The sequence below is a fragment of the Gymnodraco acuticeps genome, unplaced genomic scaffold (assembly GCF_902827175.1).
Source record: "Gymnodraco acuticeps unplaced genomic scaffold, fGymAcu1.1, whole genome shotgun sequence".
In the NCBI taxonomy this organism is placed as follows: Eukaryota; Metazoa; Chordata; class Actinopteri; order Perciformes; family Bathydraconidae; genus Gymnodraco; species Gymnodraco acuticeps.
The window spans coordinates 54,821-69,800 of NW_022992293.1; the positions used below are offsets into that span (position 1 = coordinate 54,821).

A 14,980-nucleotide genomic window follows, 5' to 3' on the forward strand; every position below is an offset into this window, starting at 1 on the left:
TGGCCTGGCTTCCTCTGGTTTTTGTTCTTTATCCTTTAATTTTCACACAATTGTTAATTTGAGAAATGCAAACTTTAATAAATATGAACATTAGGATCACAAGAGAAACAGACGAGCTGACTCTCCTCCAACACATGTCTTTCTATCCATTATGAATAATCACGCAAACATAACATCTAGTCAAATGATGTTCTCCTCAAATGCATGGGTCCATCCCCCAGAGAAGGACTTCCAGCAGCTCTGCAGTCACAGAGCAGAGTAAGGCCCTGACACACCAGGCCGAAATCGGCCGTATTAGTTAGTCGGACGACGAAGCGTGCCCTGTCGCCCAAACTCAATTTGGTGTGTCCCGCACCGTCGGCCGTGACACTTCTTATTTGGCCTTTCATGGCCGACGCACGGATGATTCAACATGGCACAGGCAGTCGGACAAAGAAATCACTCTGATTAGCTGTTCAGCTAGCGAATCAGTGCATGAGAAGCGAAACGGTTGCTTGAGAATGTCTTCCACAAGCAACACTCCAATGGCTGATAGCTCCAGTACCGCACGAAACATGTTTTCAATGGACGAGAGTGAAAATGGAACGCACACGCTATTTGTTGTTTGTTTATATCACGTAGTCCGTTCTTCTTCTCTGTCTTCCTGTCACAAGTTAGACACTTCTATTATTGTTTGTTTGGTGGCTCAACTAAACTCTCCTGTCATTTCAGATCCCGCCTTCCTCCAGGCCCTTGTAATCAGCTCACTTCCCTCACCTGGTCTCCCCAGCCCTTCCCCTCACCTGTTACTCATTCCCTCATCACTCCACAGTATTTATACCACCTCACTATCACTTGTCCTTTGCCAGATTGTCTTGTCGTTTCCGCCAAGCTCTCCAGTGTGTGTTGTGCTCTAGCCTAGATTTTTGTCCTGCCCGGTTTTTGACCCCTGCCTGCCTGTTTACGGATCTCGAGTTCCTGCCTGCTCCCTATCTGGTTTTGGTTGCCTGTCTGACGGATTTCCTGGTTTTGACCCTGCCTGTCCCTGACCTGAATAAACTGAACATTACTACACTGGTTGTATCTGAGTCGTGCTATTGGGTTCAGATCTGTACCTGTGATCGTGACACTTCCGGTTGTTGCCTCTTTTGAATGACGAATACACACTACCACCGCCTGCTGGTAAGGAGAGTTATTGCAACTCACGCATGCGCAGTTCGTGCGTGCTCGGCTGAAGTCTTTGCGGTGTGTTCCAGTGCGACACTTGGCTAAGATGCAGGAGAACACGGCGACGCAACAGTCGGCGTCGGCGAGTTCTCTGGTGACTGCTTGGTGTGTCAGGGCCTAAGGGAACCATGCCTCCCACAGAGCCTACCACAGTGTGCCTATGGGATGTGATTGCGTATTGAAGTTATTCGCCTTTGGTTATGGACCAATCTTGGTGCTCCACCCCTTTTTGGCCAGTTGTACCTGACCTACCAGAAAGGCAACCTTAAGAGCTGAGATGAGATATAACAGACTCCCTCTGAGCTCCATGAGTCAGTGGAGATGCTGTAAAACAAATAAAATAATTATTTTTAATAATAAATACATTTTCGTTTCTCGTGTAGGACTCTCCGTTAGAGAGTAACGTTCAGGGGTTAAGTTGGTGTTTGATATGTGGGGGGGCTCTCTGTGGAGGTGCGAGGGTTTATATTAAATTATTAATATATAAACAAAAGGTTTAGAAATATCCAACCTTCAATGACTATTTTAAATCAACGTTGCTCTGCACACTTGCTGAAGATCATTTGTGTGGAGATCTCAGTTCATTTGTAGAGCTGCACGAGTATAGCACACACACACACACACACACACACACACACACACACACACACACACACACACACACATTTAGCATGGCTTAGGAAACGTCTCCGTGTTACAGCACGGGTCGGGGGGTTGGCACACACAGACAGACACACACACACCACACACACAAACCACACACACCGCAAAAAGAGACACGTTCATTAAGCCGAAAAACTCTATCCGGTCACGGAGATCTATTTTAAATGAAAGTCAACTCATATGGACCTTAAAATAATTCTATATTTAGAACGAGAGAAGTTTGAACATATATATATATATATATAATATAGTTTTTTGTAAACATGTGAGAAATGTGCGAGGGTGATGACGTCAGAGCATCGTCCTCTGGGCTGAGCCCTGGCAACGTTACACGTGTTTTTTGTATTGATATTTTTCTTAAGATATTTAAAATGGCACGGTCGTAAACATTGAATTAATCCATTTGATAATATGTAATCAACTTAGGCACCCTCCCATAGAAACAATAATCATTACAATACAGATATTCATAACTCATATTCCAATACCTGAATCATTTTGAATATTGGATGAATCATTCCCATCCCTAATTCAAACCCTGTTTGACTCTGATCAGATTATTAAACCTGGAGTTATTTCTAACAGGAACTTTGTTTTCTAAAGTTACATCATGTTTTCTTTATTCAGACTGAGGAGCTGCAGTTTGTCAGAGATCAGCTGTTCTGCTCTGGCCTCAGCTCTGAAGTCCAACATCCATCTGAGAGATCTGGACCTGAGTGTCAACGTTCTTCAGGATTCAGGAGTGGAGCTGCTGAGAGATCTTCTGGAGAGTCCAGACTGCAGACTGGAGACCCTCAGGTCAGTGAGGGGTCTCTGCTGGTTCAGCAGTATTGTATGAAACTCAGGGAGGTGTTTCTCTCTCTGGGGAACAGATCAGTGATGTTACCCACTGACTGCAGGCTCTTCCATTCTTCCATCAACTAGAGAAGGCCAGCTGGAAATGCAAAGCCTCACTTTAGTAATCTACTCTCTGACAGACATGTGGGGTTTACAGAAGAGAGGGAAAGGTAGTCTGTTCTTATGGGATGTTTTTAGTTTCTAATGACTGGTTACTTCCTGTCAGCTGAGAGCTGAGGCAGGCAGTCGTAGTGTTTGCAGAGAAGATATGATGGGATGTAAAGCATGAGATCAGGACTCTGAAGCTAACTCAAAGAAAAAACACTTAAACTGGATCTAAAACTGTTGGATTGTGTTCATCCCTACAGGATCGGATATAATGAGACGATCAGAGCCAAGATCCAGAAGACCTGTGAGTACTGAATATCCTCCATTCATCCAGATATGAGACTCTTTAATGGAGCATGAGCTCAGAGGAAAACAACACTCTGGTTTCTCTCTTCATCATCTTGTCTGTTTCTCTTCATGTTTTATCATCATCATCATCATTCTCTCTCTCTCTCCTTCTCCTCTCAGGTGACAGGAAGTGAAGACATACAGAAAGGTGAGAGGTCGTACCAAGTGACCTTTATTTATTGTTTCACTACAGAATAAAATGTAGTTACTGGTCAGTGTTTTCTGGGATTCAAGACAAATCTGCAGCTCAGGTTTTATTTGTTCACAGTTAATTTATTACAGGCGAGTTTGAGACGTACAGAGGAGCGTGGAGGCATTTAGGAAAATATGAAAGAAGGCTGCAGCTGAGACTTCCTGTTGGCTGCCCTCAACATTAAATGAACAACAACAATAAATTATACTTAAAGCTTTTCTTAACCTCTTAAGCCCGAGGGTCCCCCCAGTGGACCCCTCCCACCGTTTTTTTACGAGACTATGTCTCAGGGCTTCTTAACATTTGTGAAACTATTAATGTACCCTTTTAACGGTAAGAAACTCAGCTAATTGACAATATGAACAATTGTTAGCTAAAAGAAACACAAGAGTAATACAAAGCCTTTGAATTAGCATGGAGCGAAAAAATGCTAACTAATGCTAACGGACTTTTGCACAGCACTCACGGTAGAAATGCCCTTATTACTTATCGTAACTGCACAAACAAGATATCCGATTAAAGCTGAGACTCCACAGATTCCACACATGTAATGTCATCACTGTACGACCCCGAATTCCTGGAGCTATCAGCCAGAAAAGAGAAAGTAAACAACATCCGGTTTCAAAAATATTACAATAATTACGTCTTACCTTTTTTGATTTGTGATCAAAAGTTGTGTTCAAAGGAATAAAAACGCCGCTCAAGGTTAATCCAATGTCTTTGTGTCACGTAGACATTTTTACTGATAATCCATCATCATATTTATGGCAATACTGGGTATAACGTTTTGCCGTCTAGGCTTGTACTTTCAGATATGCTTCGTTTGCTTCTCTATTACGTCCGCAATGGTCATGTTTACGTGGATTTGGGAACTGCCCATCGATTCTATTGGTTCTGATGGTTAAGAAAAAGGTGTAAATCACCCAAATCGACCAATGGGTTCCAGAGATATGGTCCTGCGTAAAGTATAAAGAATGCCAGCCAGCGGCAGCACATTACGCAGAAGACTCTACTTATTGTTTACTACGTAAGGAAGCAGGAATTGCAGGACCCAGAGTAATAAGGGAGCTAGGAGTGAGTTTCGGTGCAGTAATAGGTTAGCATTTTTCGCTCGGGGCTAATTCAGAGGCTCACTGTTAGCATTGTGTGTTTTTTTTAAAAGAAAAATGAAAAAGATCAGTTAAATGAGTTTTTTCCCGTTATATGGATATCAAATATTCATAGTTTATTAAATATTAAGGTTCCTTAGACGTTGTTTCCTGCAAATGACGTGATTTCGGCCCCGGAACCAGGTCCGTGGGGCCTAAGAGGATAACAGAGTATGTTTTTTATTTTATTTTATTTATTTTTTCACAACAGTTGTATTTGGATGGAATGAATACCTATAGTGATAATTCAAAGTAATAAAATGATTTTTACAGTGAAAAAGGTCAAATGGAACTGATGGTTCCCAAATTTCCCAGAGGTGAGTCCGCCTGGACTTTATTTTTCTAAACCTCTCTAAAAAGGTCAAATTTCACTTGTTTTGCATCAATCTTGATACAGGGTACTTATTATATGTTATAGTTTGGATTCCTAAAGCTTTTAGTCTACTAACCCATCATGCAAGGGTGGTTTTCACTATAAGTAATGGTTTTTTTTAGGCGGACATTAGAATTTACATGTTTTTACTATGTTCCATCTGAATTTACTTTAAAATAAAAACATCTATATTGATTCTGAGACTTCTACATCCAACTCATGTAACCTTGCTTTGAGAGAAAAGATTATTAATGTACCCCTTTTAGAAGTGAAGATATAGTCTTTGTTGTGTTAGTGGCATTTTCGAGCCTGAAACCTGAAAAACAGGCTCAGGGCTTAAGAGGTTAAGAACAAAGATGTGTCACCATAACCTGAAAATACATTTTTAAATGAAGAAATATATGTAATTATATATCAGTTCATCTGCTGTGATCAATGTCTCACGCTCTGCTGTGATTGGCTGGTCCTGCTGTCACATGTTAACTCGTTAATAACCCATTGGAAATCAACAACGGACTCAGAGGCTCCCAGTAATCTGAATACTTAGCTTTGGTCTCTGGATGTTCTGTTATTGTAATTTGTGTTCGTTGAGCTGGAGTTGAACTTTACTAACTCTGTTTCATAACTCCAGGCTCCAGTGTTCTTCTCACCTGAACACACACCTGGATCTTCATACAGCTGATCCTCTAACACGACCAAACACTACTTTAATAATATCTTTATATAACCATCCTTCTTTCATTTCATGCCATGTTTGCACACGTCTGCACAGCCCTCCACTTTAAAGCAGGGCCGTTTCTTCCTATAGGCGGACTATGCGGATGCCCACTAGGGGGCCCCTGTGCCCACTAGGGCCCCCAAGCTGAAAGTTCAGGTTCAGCCTCAATATGTTTGGGGAGAATTCAAATGAGCCGTCTTTATTTGTAGACAGCCCCCTCCTGTGTTCAGTGAAGCATTATATGCTTAAGAATCAAATGTAGGATATAAACACAACTAAACTGCAACGATAGCAAAGCTGAGGCTTGTGTTTGTGGGGATCAATAACGTCCAAATCATCGTTGGGCTGTCAGCCAATGAGTGGCGTCTGAGGAAGATGAGAGACATTGTTGAGAAAATGCTGCATCTCTTGCATTTATTGACGTAGAGGAGCCTTTTGTTTGGCTTTTTAAGATCATTTTTGGTAAGTTTCAATTGCTTGTTTTTCATGAAATTAGCCTGTTTTCCTCTTAAAGTGTAACAGATTGATGCGTCTCCACAGACCATCTTGAAGGCTTCAGGATCCCCCCATTGTAGTTACAAAACTGTAAAAACTAGGAACCCCAAACAGCATCTTGCATGGGGCCCCCAAACAGCATCTTGCATGGGGCCCCCAAACAGCATCTTGCATAGGGCCCCCAAACAGCTAGAAACGGCCCTGCTTTAAAATACAACTCTCTGTAGTTATTATATATTGTCATATTTTCATTCTGCTAATTGTTGTAGCTTTTAAGGTTCTTTGTATATTTACATTTACATTTGGTGTAAATACTTGTCTAATTATTTTTTTAATTGTAAATAGTTTCTTAAAAATACTTATTTTTGTTATCTTTATATTTTTGACCTATTGCAAATTATTTTCTTATGTTGTTTATGTTCGTACACGTATGTACACTAAATCTACTTCCTTGTGTGTGTAAACGTACCTGTTTACAATCTACTGCTGGTTTTGTAACCAAAGTATTTCCCTGTTTCTCTTCCAGGTCCCTGAGGGCTACCTGTTGACCCGTGTCCATCTCAAAATGGTCCCCAGGCGTCCCATAATCCTGCGTTTGGGGGGGAGACGTTCTCCCTGTAATCAAAGCACTGGTTCTCTTGGAGACGCTCTCAAAGTCTTTGAGGACAAAGTCAGAAAAAGCCAAGAAGAAGACATTATTTGAGCTCTTCTTTGTGTTCATCACCCCGGGTTCATTTAAAGGTCTCCTATCAGGCAAAAGTCACTTTGTGATGTCTTTTATACATAAACATGTGTCCCCGGTGTCAGGAGACTCACGCAGCGTCAGAAAATAAAACCCTTCTCTTTTCCTCCGTACCCAAATCTCTAAAAACGGGGCTACAACGGAGCTGATCCAGATGTGCGTCCGATATGACGTAATATCAGAAATATGGGCGGGCTTTACGCCCACGGCCCTATCAGAAACGTTGCTATCAGAAAAAATTCGGAACGTGTTTTGGACGTAATATGGTCAGTGTTTACATTAGCATCGCTAACACTCAGAGCTAACCTGTACTGGAGAGCATGTGTGTGAAGAAGCAGGAAATAAAAAGGAACTCACCTTGTGGTATAACCGGCAAGAGAGAAAGCCTTTGAGCTCCAAACTGTTTCAGAGAGAATCCTTGATCCTTTTTATAAAGCTAAGGACCCAGAATAAGCGTTTCTCTAACAGCTGGAACAGAGGGATATGAGGGATTCTAAAATGTATGATCTGTTTGGTATTTTGAGCAAAAACCTTCATAGACATTAGGGCTGGGAATCACAGGCTCCCCACGATACGATACTATCGCGATACTTAAGCCACAATACGATAGTATTGCGATACGATATATTGAAAATCACATGGCTCATATCCATGTCCGTCTTCCCTTCCTGGTTAAAACATGTATTTGCAATATGAATAATTTATGTAAATAACCCAATATGTGTTCTTTGAACCTGAAAAGGAGATGGCATTGTTTTTGTTGCTTTCATTGCAATTGTATTCATGTCTTAACGTAACTTCCTGTTTTATATACGACCATCTTTCGAAGGGATATGCTACAGTTTATATAATAAAATATCGATTCTTGGCATCCGTGTATCGATACAATATCGCCACGCCAAGTATCGCGATACTATGCTGTATCGATTATTTCCCCCACCCCTAATAGACATGTTTTGTATATATCTGAGACCCATAATATTTGCCTAAAAATAGCATAATAGGAGACTTTTAATATCCATTCAAATGTTCCCGTTGATTTGTAACTCTTCTAAAGGAGCTCTGCCTGGTGTCATTGAAAGTGTGCTAAAGCTTTGTGTGCATGTAGTCTTTATGACATGTGATCAGATATTGTTGAAACCTATAAGATGTGTTCTCTTCAGAACTGCTACAGGATGTGGAGTTTGTAAATTGTGGCATTTAAAAAGAAAAAAGTATCTTTAATATTTGTTGTTATGCTTCTTAATTAACGTTAAGCTGTCTTTGGCTCTTTCTGCTGGAACAAATGTACATGTACCCTCTGTGGGACTAATAAAGGTTTTCTGACTCTGTGATGTCTTTAAAGTGAAATGCATGAGCAGCTGAGCAGAGAGTGGGTTCAGTTTATTGACGGCGGTCTGTATCCATGTATAAAGAATCCATACAAATTTAATAAAAATAATTATTATAATACAATTATAATGTTTGTTATGGATATATATGGAGTTATGGATAAAACAATACAATTATAATAAAGAATCCATAAACATGTAATATAAGTAAATAAAAAAAATGCATTGATTGAATAATTGATCAATTAGCAGATTAAGAGAAAAATAATTAGCATCTCTACATGTTTTTTTTAATTTATTTGAATAATTTTGAGGGCTTTTAAAATGTAATTCAAATGTAATTTTAGATTTGTTTGCAGTGGTTACTTTTACATGCAATTCTTAAGAGACATTTTCCATGCAGTACTTTTACTTGAAAGTAAACCTTTAACACTATTTGTATTTTTAAATGCAAAGTAACATTATAATCCTGCTAGTAATCCCCCTTTCTTTCTTTTTTAATAAAACAGTAATCGGATTATTTTATCTAACTTTAAGAAAATACAGTTACCTTTTTTGTTGCATCCCCATTACGTAATCCCATCACATGTTATCCATTCCTCCTCAAACCCGCCTAAAAGAATGCAATAAGCAATTGTATCCATAAATCATCACATTATTTAGTTGTTTTCCACAGTAACCCTCTCTATACCCCAGAGAGAGGGGAATGCTGTGTGAATGTATAATTGGTGTTGTCCTCCTCAGTATTCTGCAGTGAGTCTCTGCACACTGACTGTCATCATCATGGAGGCTCTGCAGCAGTGAGCAGCACAACACCGGACAGCTCCATCTTCTTTTAGCCTATACTCCTCTCACATCGGTAAGAGGACATTATTGTGTGTTATCGCATGGATTTGAGTGTTTTTATTGCATGCACTGAAGCATTTAGCAGCCACCGTGTGTCGCTATGGATGATTCTGTGTTTGTGCACCGGGTTGCTAACCAGCCCGCAGACCACGGAGCGTTTATACAATGTGTTATTGATGCACTAAAGGGGGAAATAAACCATATCTCCCTGTCTATATGTGTGTGTTTGTGTGTGTGTGTCGTTGCACGGATTGCAGGTTAATATTAGCGCTGCTCACCGGGTGCAGGGAGGAGGAAAAGCCGCAGATTATTTGCGCGTTAATCCTCCACACAGACGGAGAAACCACCGACACATCCTCTGCTTTCTGTCTGCAGGTGATCCCTCTGCAGAAACACCACCGAAAACACCAAGATGAAGCATTTCCTGAGGTAAAGATATTCTTTAATGTGCATTTTATTCGTCAAAACTTGAAGGAATTCATTAAAAATCTCCGTTTTCTGAGCCTGTTTTCCTTCGTTCATTTCGATCCACTGCAATGTCTTGTTTACACTAAATACTGCAGGATGTGTATTCCCAGTTCTCCCAGTGAAGGCGGATCGATTATCTTATTGTGGCCAGTATAAGTGGCTGTATGGAGGAGGAGGCCTCTTAATTATGGAGCACATGTACACCAAGTCTCTATTAATAGATCTGTTGATTTCTGTGTGTGGAAATCATTTCTGCAGAAAAAAAACATCCTGTACAAAAATTACAAAGCAGGTCGAAATAATGAGGAATTAAATGCTTAGTCAAAAATATTGATATATAAGTCTATATCTTGGGATGATAAGTCTATATTTTGAGATATATGTCCACATTTTGGGATGCTAGGTCTACATTTTAAGTTGGTAAGGCCTTATTTTGAGATGCTAAGTCTGTATTTTGGAGATGCTAAGTCGTTATTTTGAGATATATGTCGTTAATTTGGGATGCTAAATCATTATTCTGAGATGCTAAATCGTTATTTGAGATGCTAGGTCGTTATTTTGGGATGCTAATTGTCATCTTTTAGAGATGCTAGCTTGTTATTTTGAGATATAAATCAACATTTTCGGATGCTAGGTCAATATTTAACATTGTTAAGTCCTTACTTTGAGATGCTTAGTCTATATTTGGAGATATAGGTCATTATTTGAAATGCTAGGTTGTTATTTTGAGAAGAAGTTATGTTGGGATGCTTAGTCTATATTTTGAGATATGTCTCGTTATTTTTGGATGCTAAGTAATTTTTCAGATGCTAACTCATTATTCTGAGATGCTTAGTCCTTTCTCTGACATGTTAAGTCATTATTTTTTAGACATATGACGTTATGTTGGGATGCTTAGTCTATATTTTGAGATATGTCTCGTTATTTTTGGATGCTTAGTCTATGTTATGAGACGCTGTCGGTATTTTTAGATGCTAAGATATTTTTAGGTAATCATTTCCTTATGCTAACTCATTATTCAGAGAATCTTAGTCGTCTTTATTTGAGTTGCTAAGTTACAAATAGGCCCTAATTCTGTGTTTCGGGATCATGTAATCAGGAACTACAACATAAGTGTGTTCTTCCTTCTTTCCTAACGTTCAGAGAAAATCCAGAGGAGCATAGAAATCATTTAGTCTCCACGTTTTTATAACGGGTCGCTGTGCATTTCCCAAGACACACATTTCCATTTTGGTCCTCAGTGTCATCTGTAAAAATAGCACACTTTGATCTGCTGCTGGTAGACGAGAAGTAACACACAATCTTATGTGTGTACTCGTATTGAGCCCATTTTACATGTTTACTCTGAATAGAATGCGATTTTTATTATGAATCCCCCAAAATACTGAGCTAATAATCCGTAAAATCCTGTAAACAACTATTTTTTAAGGAAACTATCAGGAGCTGCACTTTTTTTTAACGCTTGAAGTGACAGTTAATATAGAAAAAAGTATTGAAAATGTTCATAACAATATCATTAACTGTTTTATTTTATTACCAAAACTCAACAAATATTCAATTTACTAACATGTAAGACCAAAAACAGCTTGACATTTTTTCCCCATTTATTGTTATCTTAGGGTGCCTAGTCTATATTGTGATTATTTAGAGTACCAAGTCTTTACATTTTTTCACTAACGGTTGAAGTGGCAGTTAATATAGGTCTATAAAACATAAAAAGTAGTAAAAAAACTCAAAACAATATCATTTATTGTTTTATATTATTACCAAAACTCCCAAATATTCAATTTACTAACATGTAAGACCAACATTTTTTAATCTAAATGTATTTTTTTCCATTTAATATCAGTAGTAAATACTAAAATAAAGACTGCAAATAGTCCCTTTGATCAGAGTATCCTCCATAGCAACAGTCTGCTCTCCTTAGCGACGGTCTGCACTTCGTCGCAACGGTCTGCTCTCCTTAGCAACGGTCTGCTTTCCTTAGCGACAATCTGCTCTCCTTAGTGACGGTCTGCTCTCCTTAACAACAGACTGCTAGCGAAAAATAACAGACCTCTTGCATGTCCAAATCGACCAATCAGAATCGAGTATTCAACTGACTATATTTGTAGCACTTTAACAGATGACCCTAATGTCCGTATCTCACCCTCTTTTGTCTTAATTTACATTATTTTATTTCATATTCTGTTCTTATACATATCATATTGTATTTACATGTAGGCCTATAGAGACTCCTTGTACTCTTTTTTATTTTGGTATTTTATTATATGTGTTGCATTGTTGGAGGAGCCCAGGTCAGAAGCCATTGTTACACTGTAGCTTTGTGCATATGACAATAAAACCTTTGATTCTTGAATCTTTGAAATCTGCAGGGTGGTGACGCAGTTCTTCGTCTTCCTGTACTGTAAGTGTTTGTGGCGAGGACTGAAGTTCGTCACCAGGAAGCTAACGGGTCGCTGTGAGCTGCAGAGGATCTGTTACAACAACAAGCATGGAGCCCGCAGGACCCTGAAGATAGGTAACTCACACTGCCTGATAATAAACTCATGTTTATGAAGCCTACAGTAATCAGAGGCGGGAAGCAACTAAGTACATTTACTCAAGTACTGTACTTACTGTATTTTACTTAAGTATTTCCATTGTATGCTACTGTGTACATCTTCTCCTCTACAGTTCAGAGGTACATGGTGTACTTTTCCTCCACTACATGTATTTAATACCTTTAGTTACTTCACAGATGTGGATGAATGATGTGAAATCTAATCAAGTGTTGAATCAGACTTTAGTTCCACCTGGAGTAAATCCACCAGCTACCCTGCAGTATACAAAGTCATTCAAACTAGCTGCACCTTCACCAGCTTTGAGAACACTTTCATGATCAATCATTATAAAACATATCATATATATTATTCTGGAATGGACCAATCTGCACAACGACTACTTTTACTACATTTTGATGAGAATACTTTTCTACTTTCACTTGAGGAACATTTTGAATGCAGGACTTTTACTGTAACAGAGTATTCCTACACTCTGGTACTTCTACGTTTACTCAAGTACAAGACCTGAGTACTTCTACTTCTACTCAAGTACAAGATCTGAGTACTTCTACTTTTACTCAAGTACAATATCTGAGTACTTCTACTTTTACTCAAGAACACGATCTGAGTACTTCTACTTTTACTGAAGAACAAGATCTGAGTACTTCTACTTTTACTGAAGAACAAGATCTGAGTACTTCTACTTTTACTCAAGAACAAGATCTGAGTACTTCTACTTTGCTCAAGTACAAAAATAATCTAAGTCGCAGGAGGTGGAAATGTCCTGATTATCATTTCCTAGTTTGGGTGAGTTTTTGGAGTTCTTGTAATATTAATAATAACAATAATTGATGTCACTTTATGTTGTTTTCTTTTCCAGAATCTTCTCTGCGGTGTTCCAAGAATGCGGTACGTCTCTCTTAATCCTCAGTCTGAATATCGGTGTCATTTCATTTTTTAACTCCGATCAAATTAAGTCTTCCTCTTCTGTTTCCCTCCTCTTCCTCTGCAGCTGCTTCAGTCTGCGCTCAGCGTTCATCCTGATAAGGTGGAGAAGACCATCGAGGACATCATGGCGCTGAAGAAGATCAACCCTGACACCAACCCACAGTGAGACTTTAGATATCTACGTTTCTGTCACTTCACCCTCTGTGAGGGTGTTTCAGGCAGTTAGCATAACACCTCTGAATCAGACTCGCTGTGAAGAGAATAAACAACACTTTCCCAAAGGCTGCGGATGGGAATTAATTAATTCTGCTACAAAGGGTATTTTCTCACTTTGAGATTAACGATCCCTAATATTGTTTATTGTTTAAAATACAAACAACAAATAGTAAGTCATATGCAGAGCAGAGAAAAGCAGCTTATTTTGAATCTCCTCCTAAATAATGTTAAAATTCACAAACAAAATAATATGAATTCAACAGTGAGCAAAAACAACAATTAAATGTAAAAAGACCGAAAATAAGAGTGTGACGTGTATTTATGTATATGAGTGAACATATAGACAATAATACAGTTATTTTATTGAATATACAATGTTTTCACTAGAAACATAGTTTTTATCATTTTAAAAAGTTTGTTTCCAGGCCAGAGACGCTTCTGGTAGTACCACTGATTCCATGGTTTAGTGTTGCTTTCTTCCTCAACGACCATTAGAGCTCAGACTGAGCTGTAGGTCTCTCAGAATAACAGACAATGTGTGGACGTTGATAGGTTCCTCTCTCACGATCACCATCTCTCCCCAGGCTGGGTGTGCTAAGTCATTGTTTTGAGATATAAGTCGTTAATTTGGGATGTTATGTCATTTTTTCAGAAGCTAACTCATTATTCTGAGATGCTTAGTCATTTCTTTGAGATGCTAAATGCTGAAGTGAAATAATGAAGCATAGTTAGATGATCACTGGAAAAGCAGCATTTCATTAAGTAACAAATCCATTAAGGCCCTGTCACACTGTCCCGAAATTGACACCCGATGGACACACGATAAAGGAAATGTTCAAATTCGGCTGTGATCGTAGCAACATCGGGCCATTCGTGAGGGCATCTAAGCCATCGTATGACCGCCGGTGGAGTTTCTCAGGCTCCGGCAGCAACTTCGTGAGCGGCAACTTCGTAAGGCACTCGTGAGGGCATCTTGTCAAATCGTGTCATCTTCGTGTTATCATCGGTGCATTCACCCTCACTCTGATCGGGGCGAATGCCCGATGGCACCGATGATAACACGATGGCCTTACGAAGGGCACAATTGACGCACGAATTCAACACGAAAATGAACCTTCGCAAGGTCCTTCGGCAATTTTTTGGCATGCCAAAGATTTTGCCACCGCTCACGAAGTTGCTGCCGGAGCCTGAGAAACTCCACCGGCGGTCATACGATGGCTTAAGATGCCCTCACGAATGGCCCGATGCTGCTACGATCACAGCCGAATTTGAACATTTCCTTTATCGTGTTTATCTGGTTGTTTTATTGCACAACAAAATCATGTAAACATATTATGTAAATAACCCAATTTGTGTTCTGTGAAACTAAAAAGGATATAATATATTATTTTGAAGGACAGTTGACAGGAAGTTGTTGTTGTTATGGAAACAACATTACGGAGAAAACGTAATATTTTCTACATATAACGACGGATAAAGTAAAGAACAAAGTCTGAAGATATCAGTACAGTATCATAGTACTGTAACATAATTGTTTTTGGTACTTTCGTTGCAGTTGTATGTCTTAAATGTAATGTAAATGTTGCCTTCGTGTGTGGTTCGGAGCCATCTTCGTGCGAAATTCACAATTCCATATTCGTGTGTCCATCGGGTGTCAATTTCGGGACAGTGTGACAGGGCCTTTAGAGCTCAGACTGAGCTGTAGGTCTCTCAGAATAACAGTGTGTGGACGTTGATAGCTCTGATTCCCCTCCTCTCTCCCCAGGCTGGGCATCTCTCTTCAGGCCAGCCTGCTGC

At 39.4% G+C, this 14,980-nt stretch overlaps 2 protein-coding genes across 11 annotated transcripts in view; both read left to right on the top strand.

The window, feature by feature from the left end:
- Positions 1-8,162, top strand: part of LOC117540951 (protein NLRC3-like) — a 31,573-nt gene extending 23,411 nt beyond the window's left edge. For 8 of the 10 annotated variants that reach the window (XM_034207916.1, XM_034207915.1, XM_034207922.1 and 5 more), the window contains 4 exons: positions 2,497-2,667; positions 3,075-3,118; positions 3,283-3,310; positions 6,616-8,162. In XM_034207916.1, coding sequence (XP_034063807.1) covers positions 2,497-2,667; positions 3,075-3,118; positions 3,283-3,296 — 229 coding nt within the window. In that variant the 3' untranslated portion in view covers positions 3,297-3,310; positions 6,616-8,162. Of the gene's footprint in view, positions 1-711; positions 1,050-2,496; positions 2,668-3,074; positions 3,119-3,282; positions 3,311-6,615 lie in introns of those variants that run through there. The other 2 variants (XM_034207920.1, XM_034207924.1) reach the window with 1 other exon arrangement.
- Positions 8,163-8,756: 594 nt separating this feature from the next.
- LOC117540953 (ELMO domain-containing protein 1-like) overlaps positions 8,757-14,980 on the top strand; it is a 7,977-nt gene continuing 1,753 nt past the window's right edge. The window contains exons 1-6 of the mRNA XM_034207926.1: positions 8,757-9,021; positions 9,384-9,437; positions 11,852-11,997; positions 12,900-12,928; positions 13,032-13,129; positions 14,949-14,978. Coding sequence (XP_034063817.1) covers positions 9,421-9,437; positions 11,852-11,997; positions 12,900-12,928; positions 13,032-13,129; positions 14,949-14,978 — 320 coding nt within the window. The 5' untranslated portion in view covers positions 8,757-9,021; positions 9,384-9,420. The remainder of the gene's footprint in view (positions 9,022-9,383; positions 9,438-11,851; positions 11,998-12,899; positions 12,929-13,031; positions 13,130-14,948; positions 14,979-14,980) is intronic.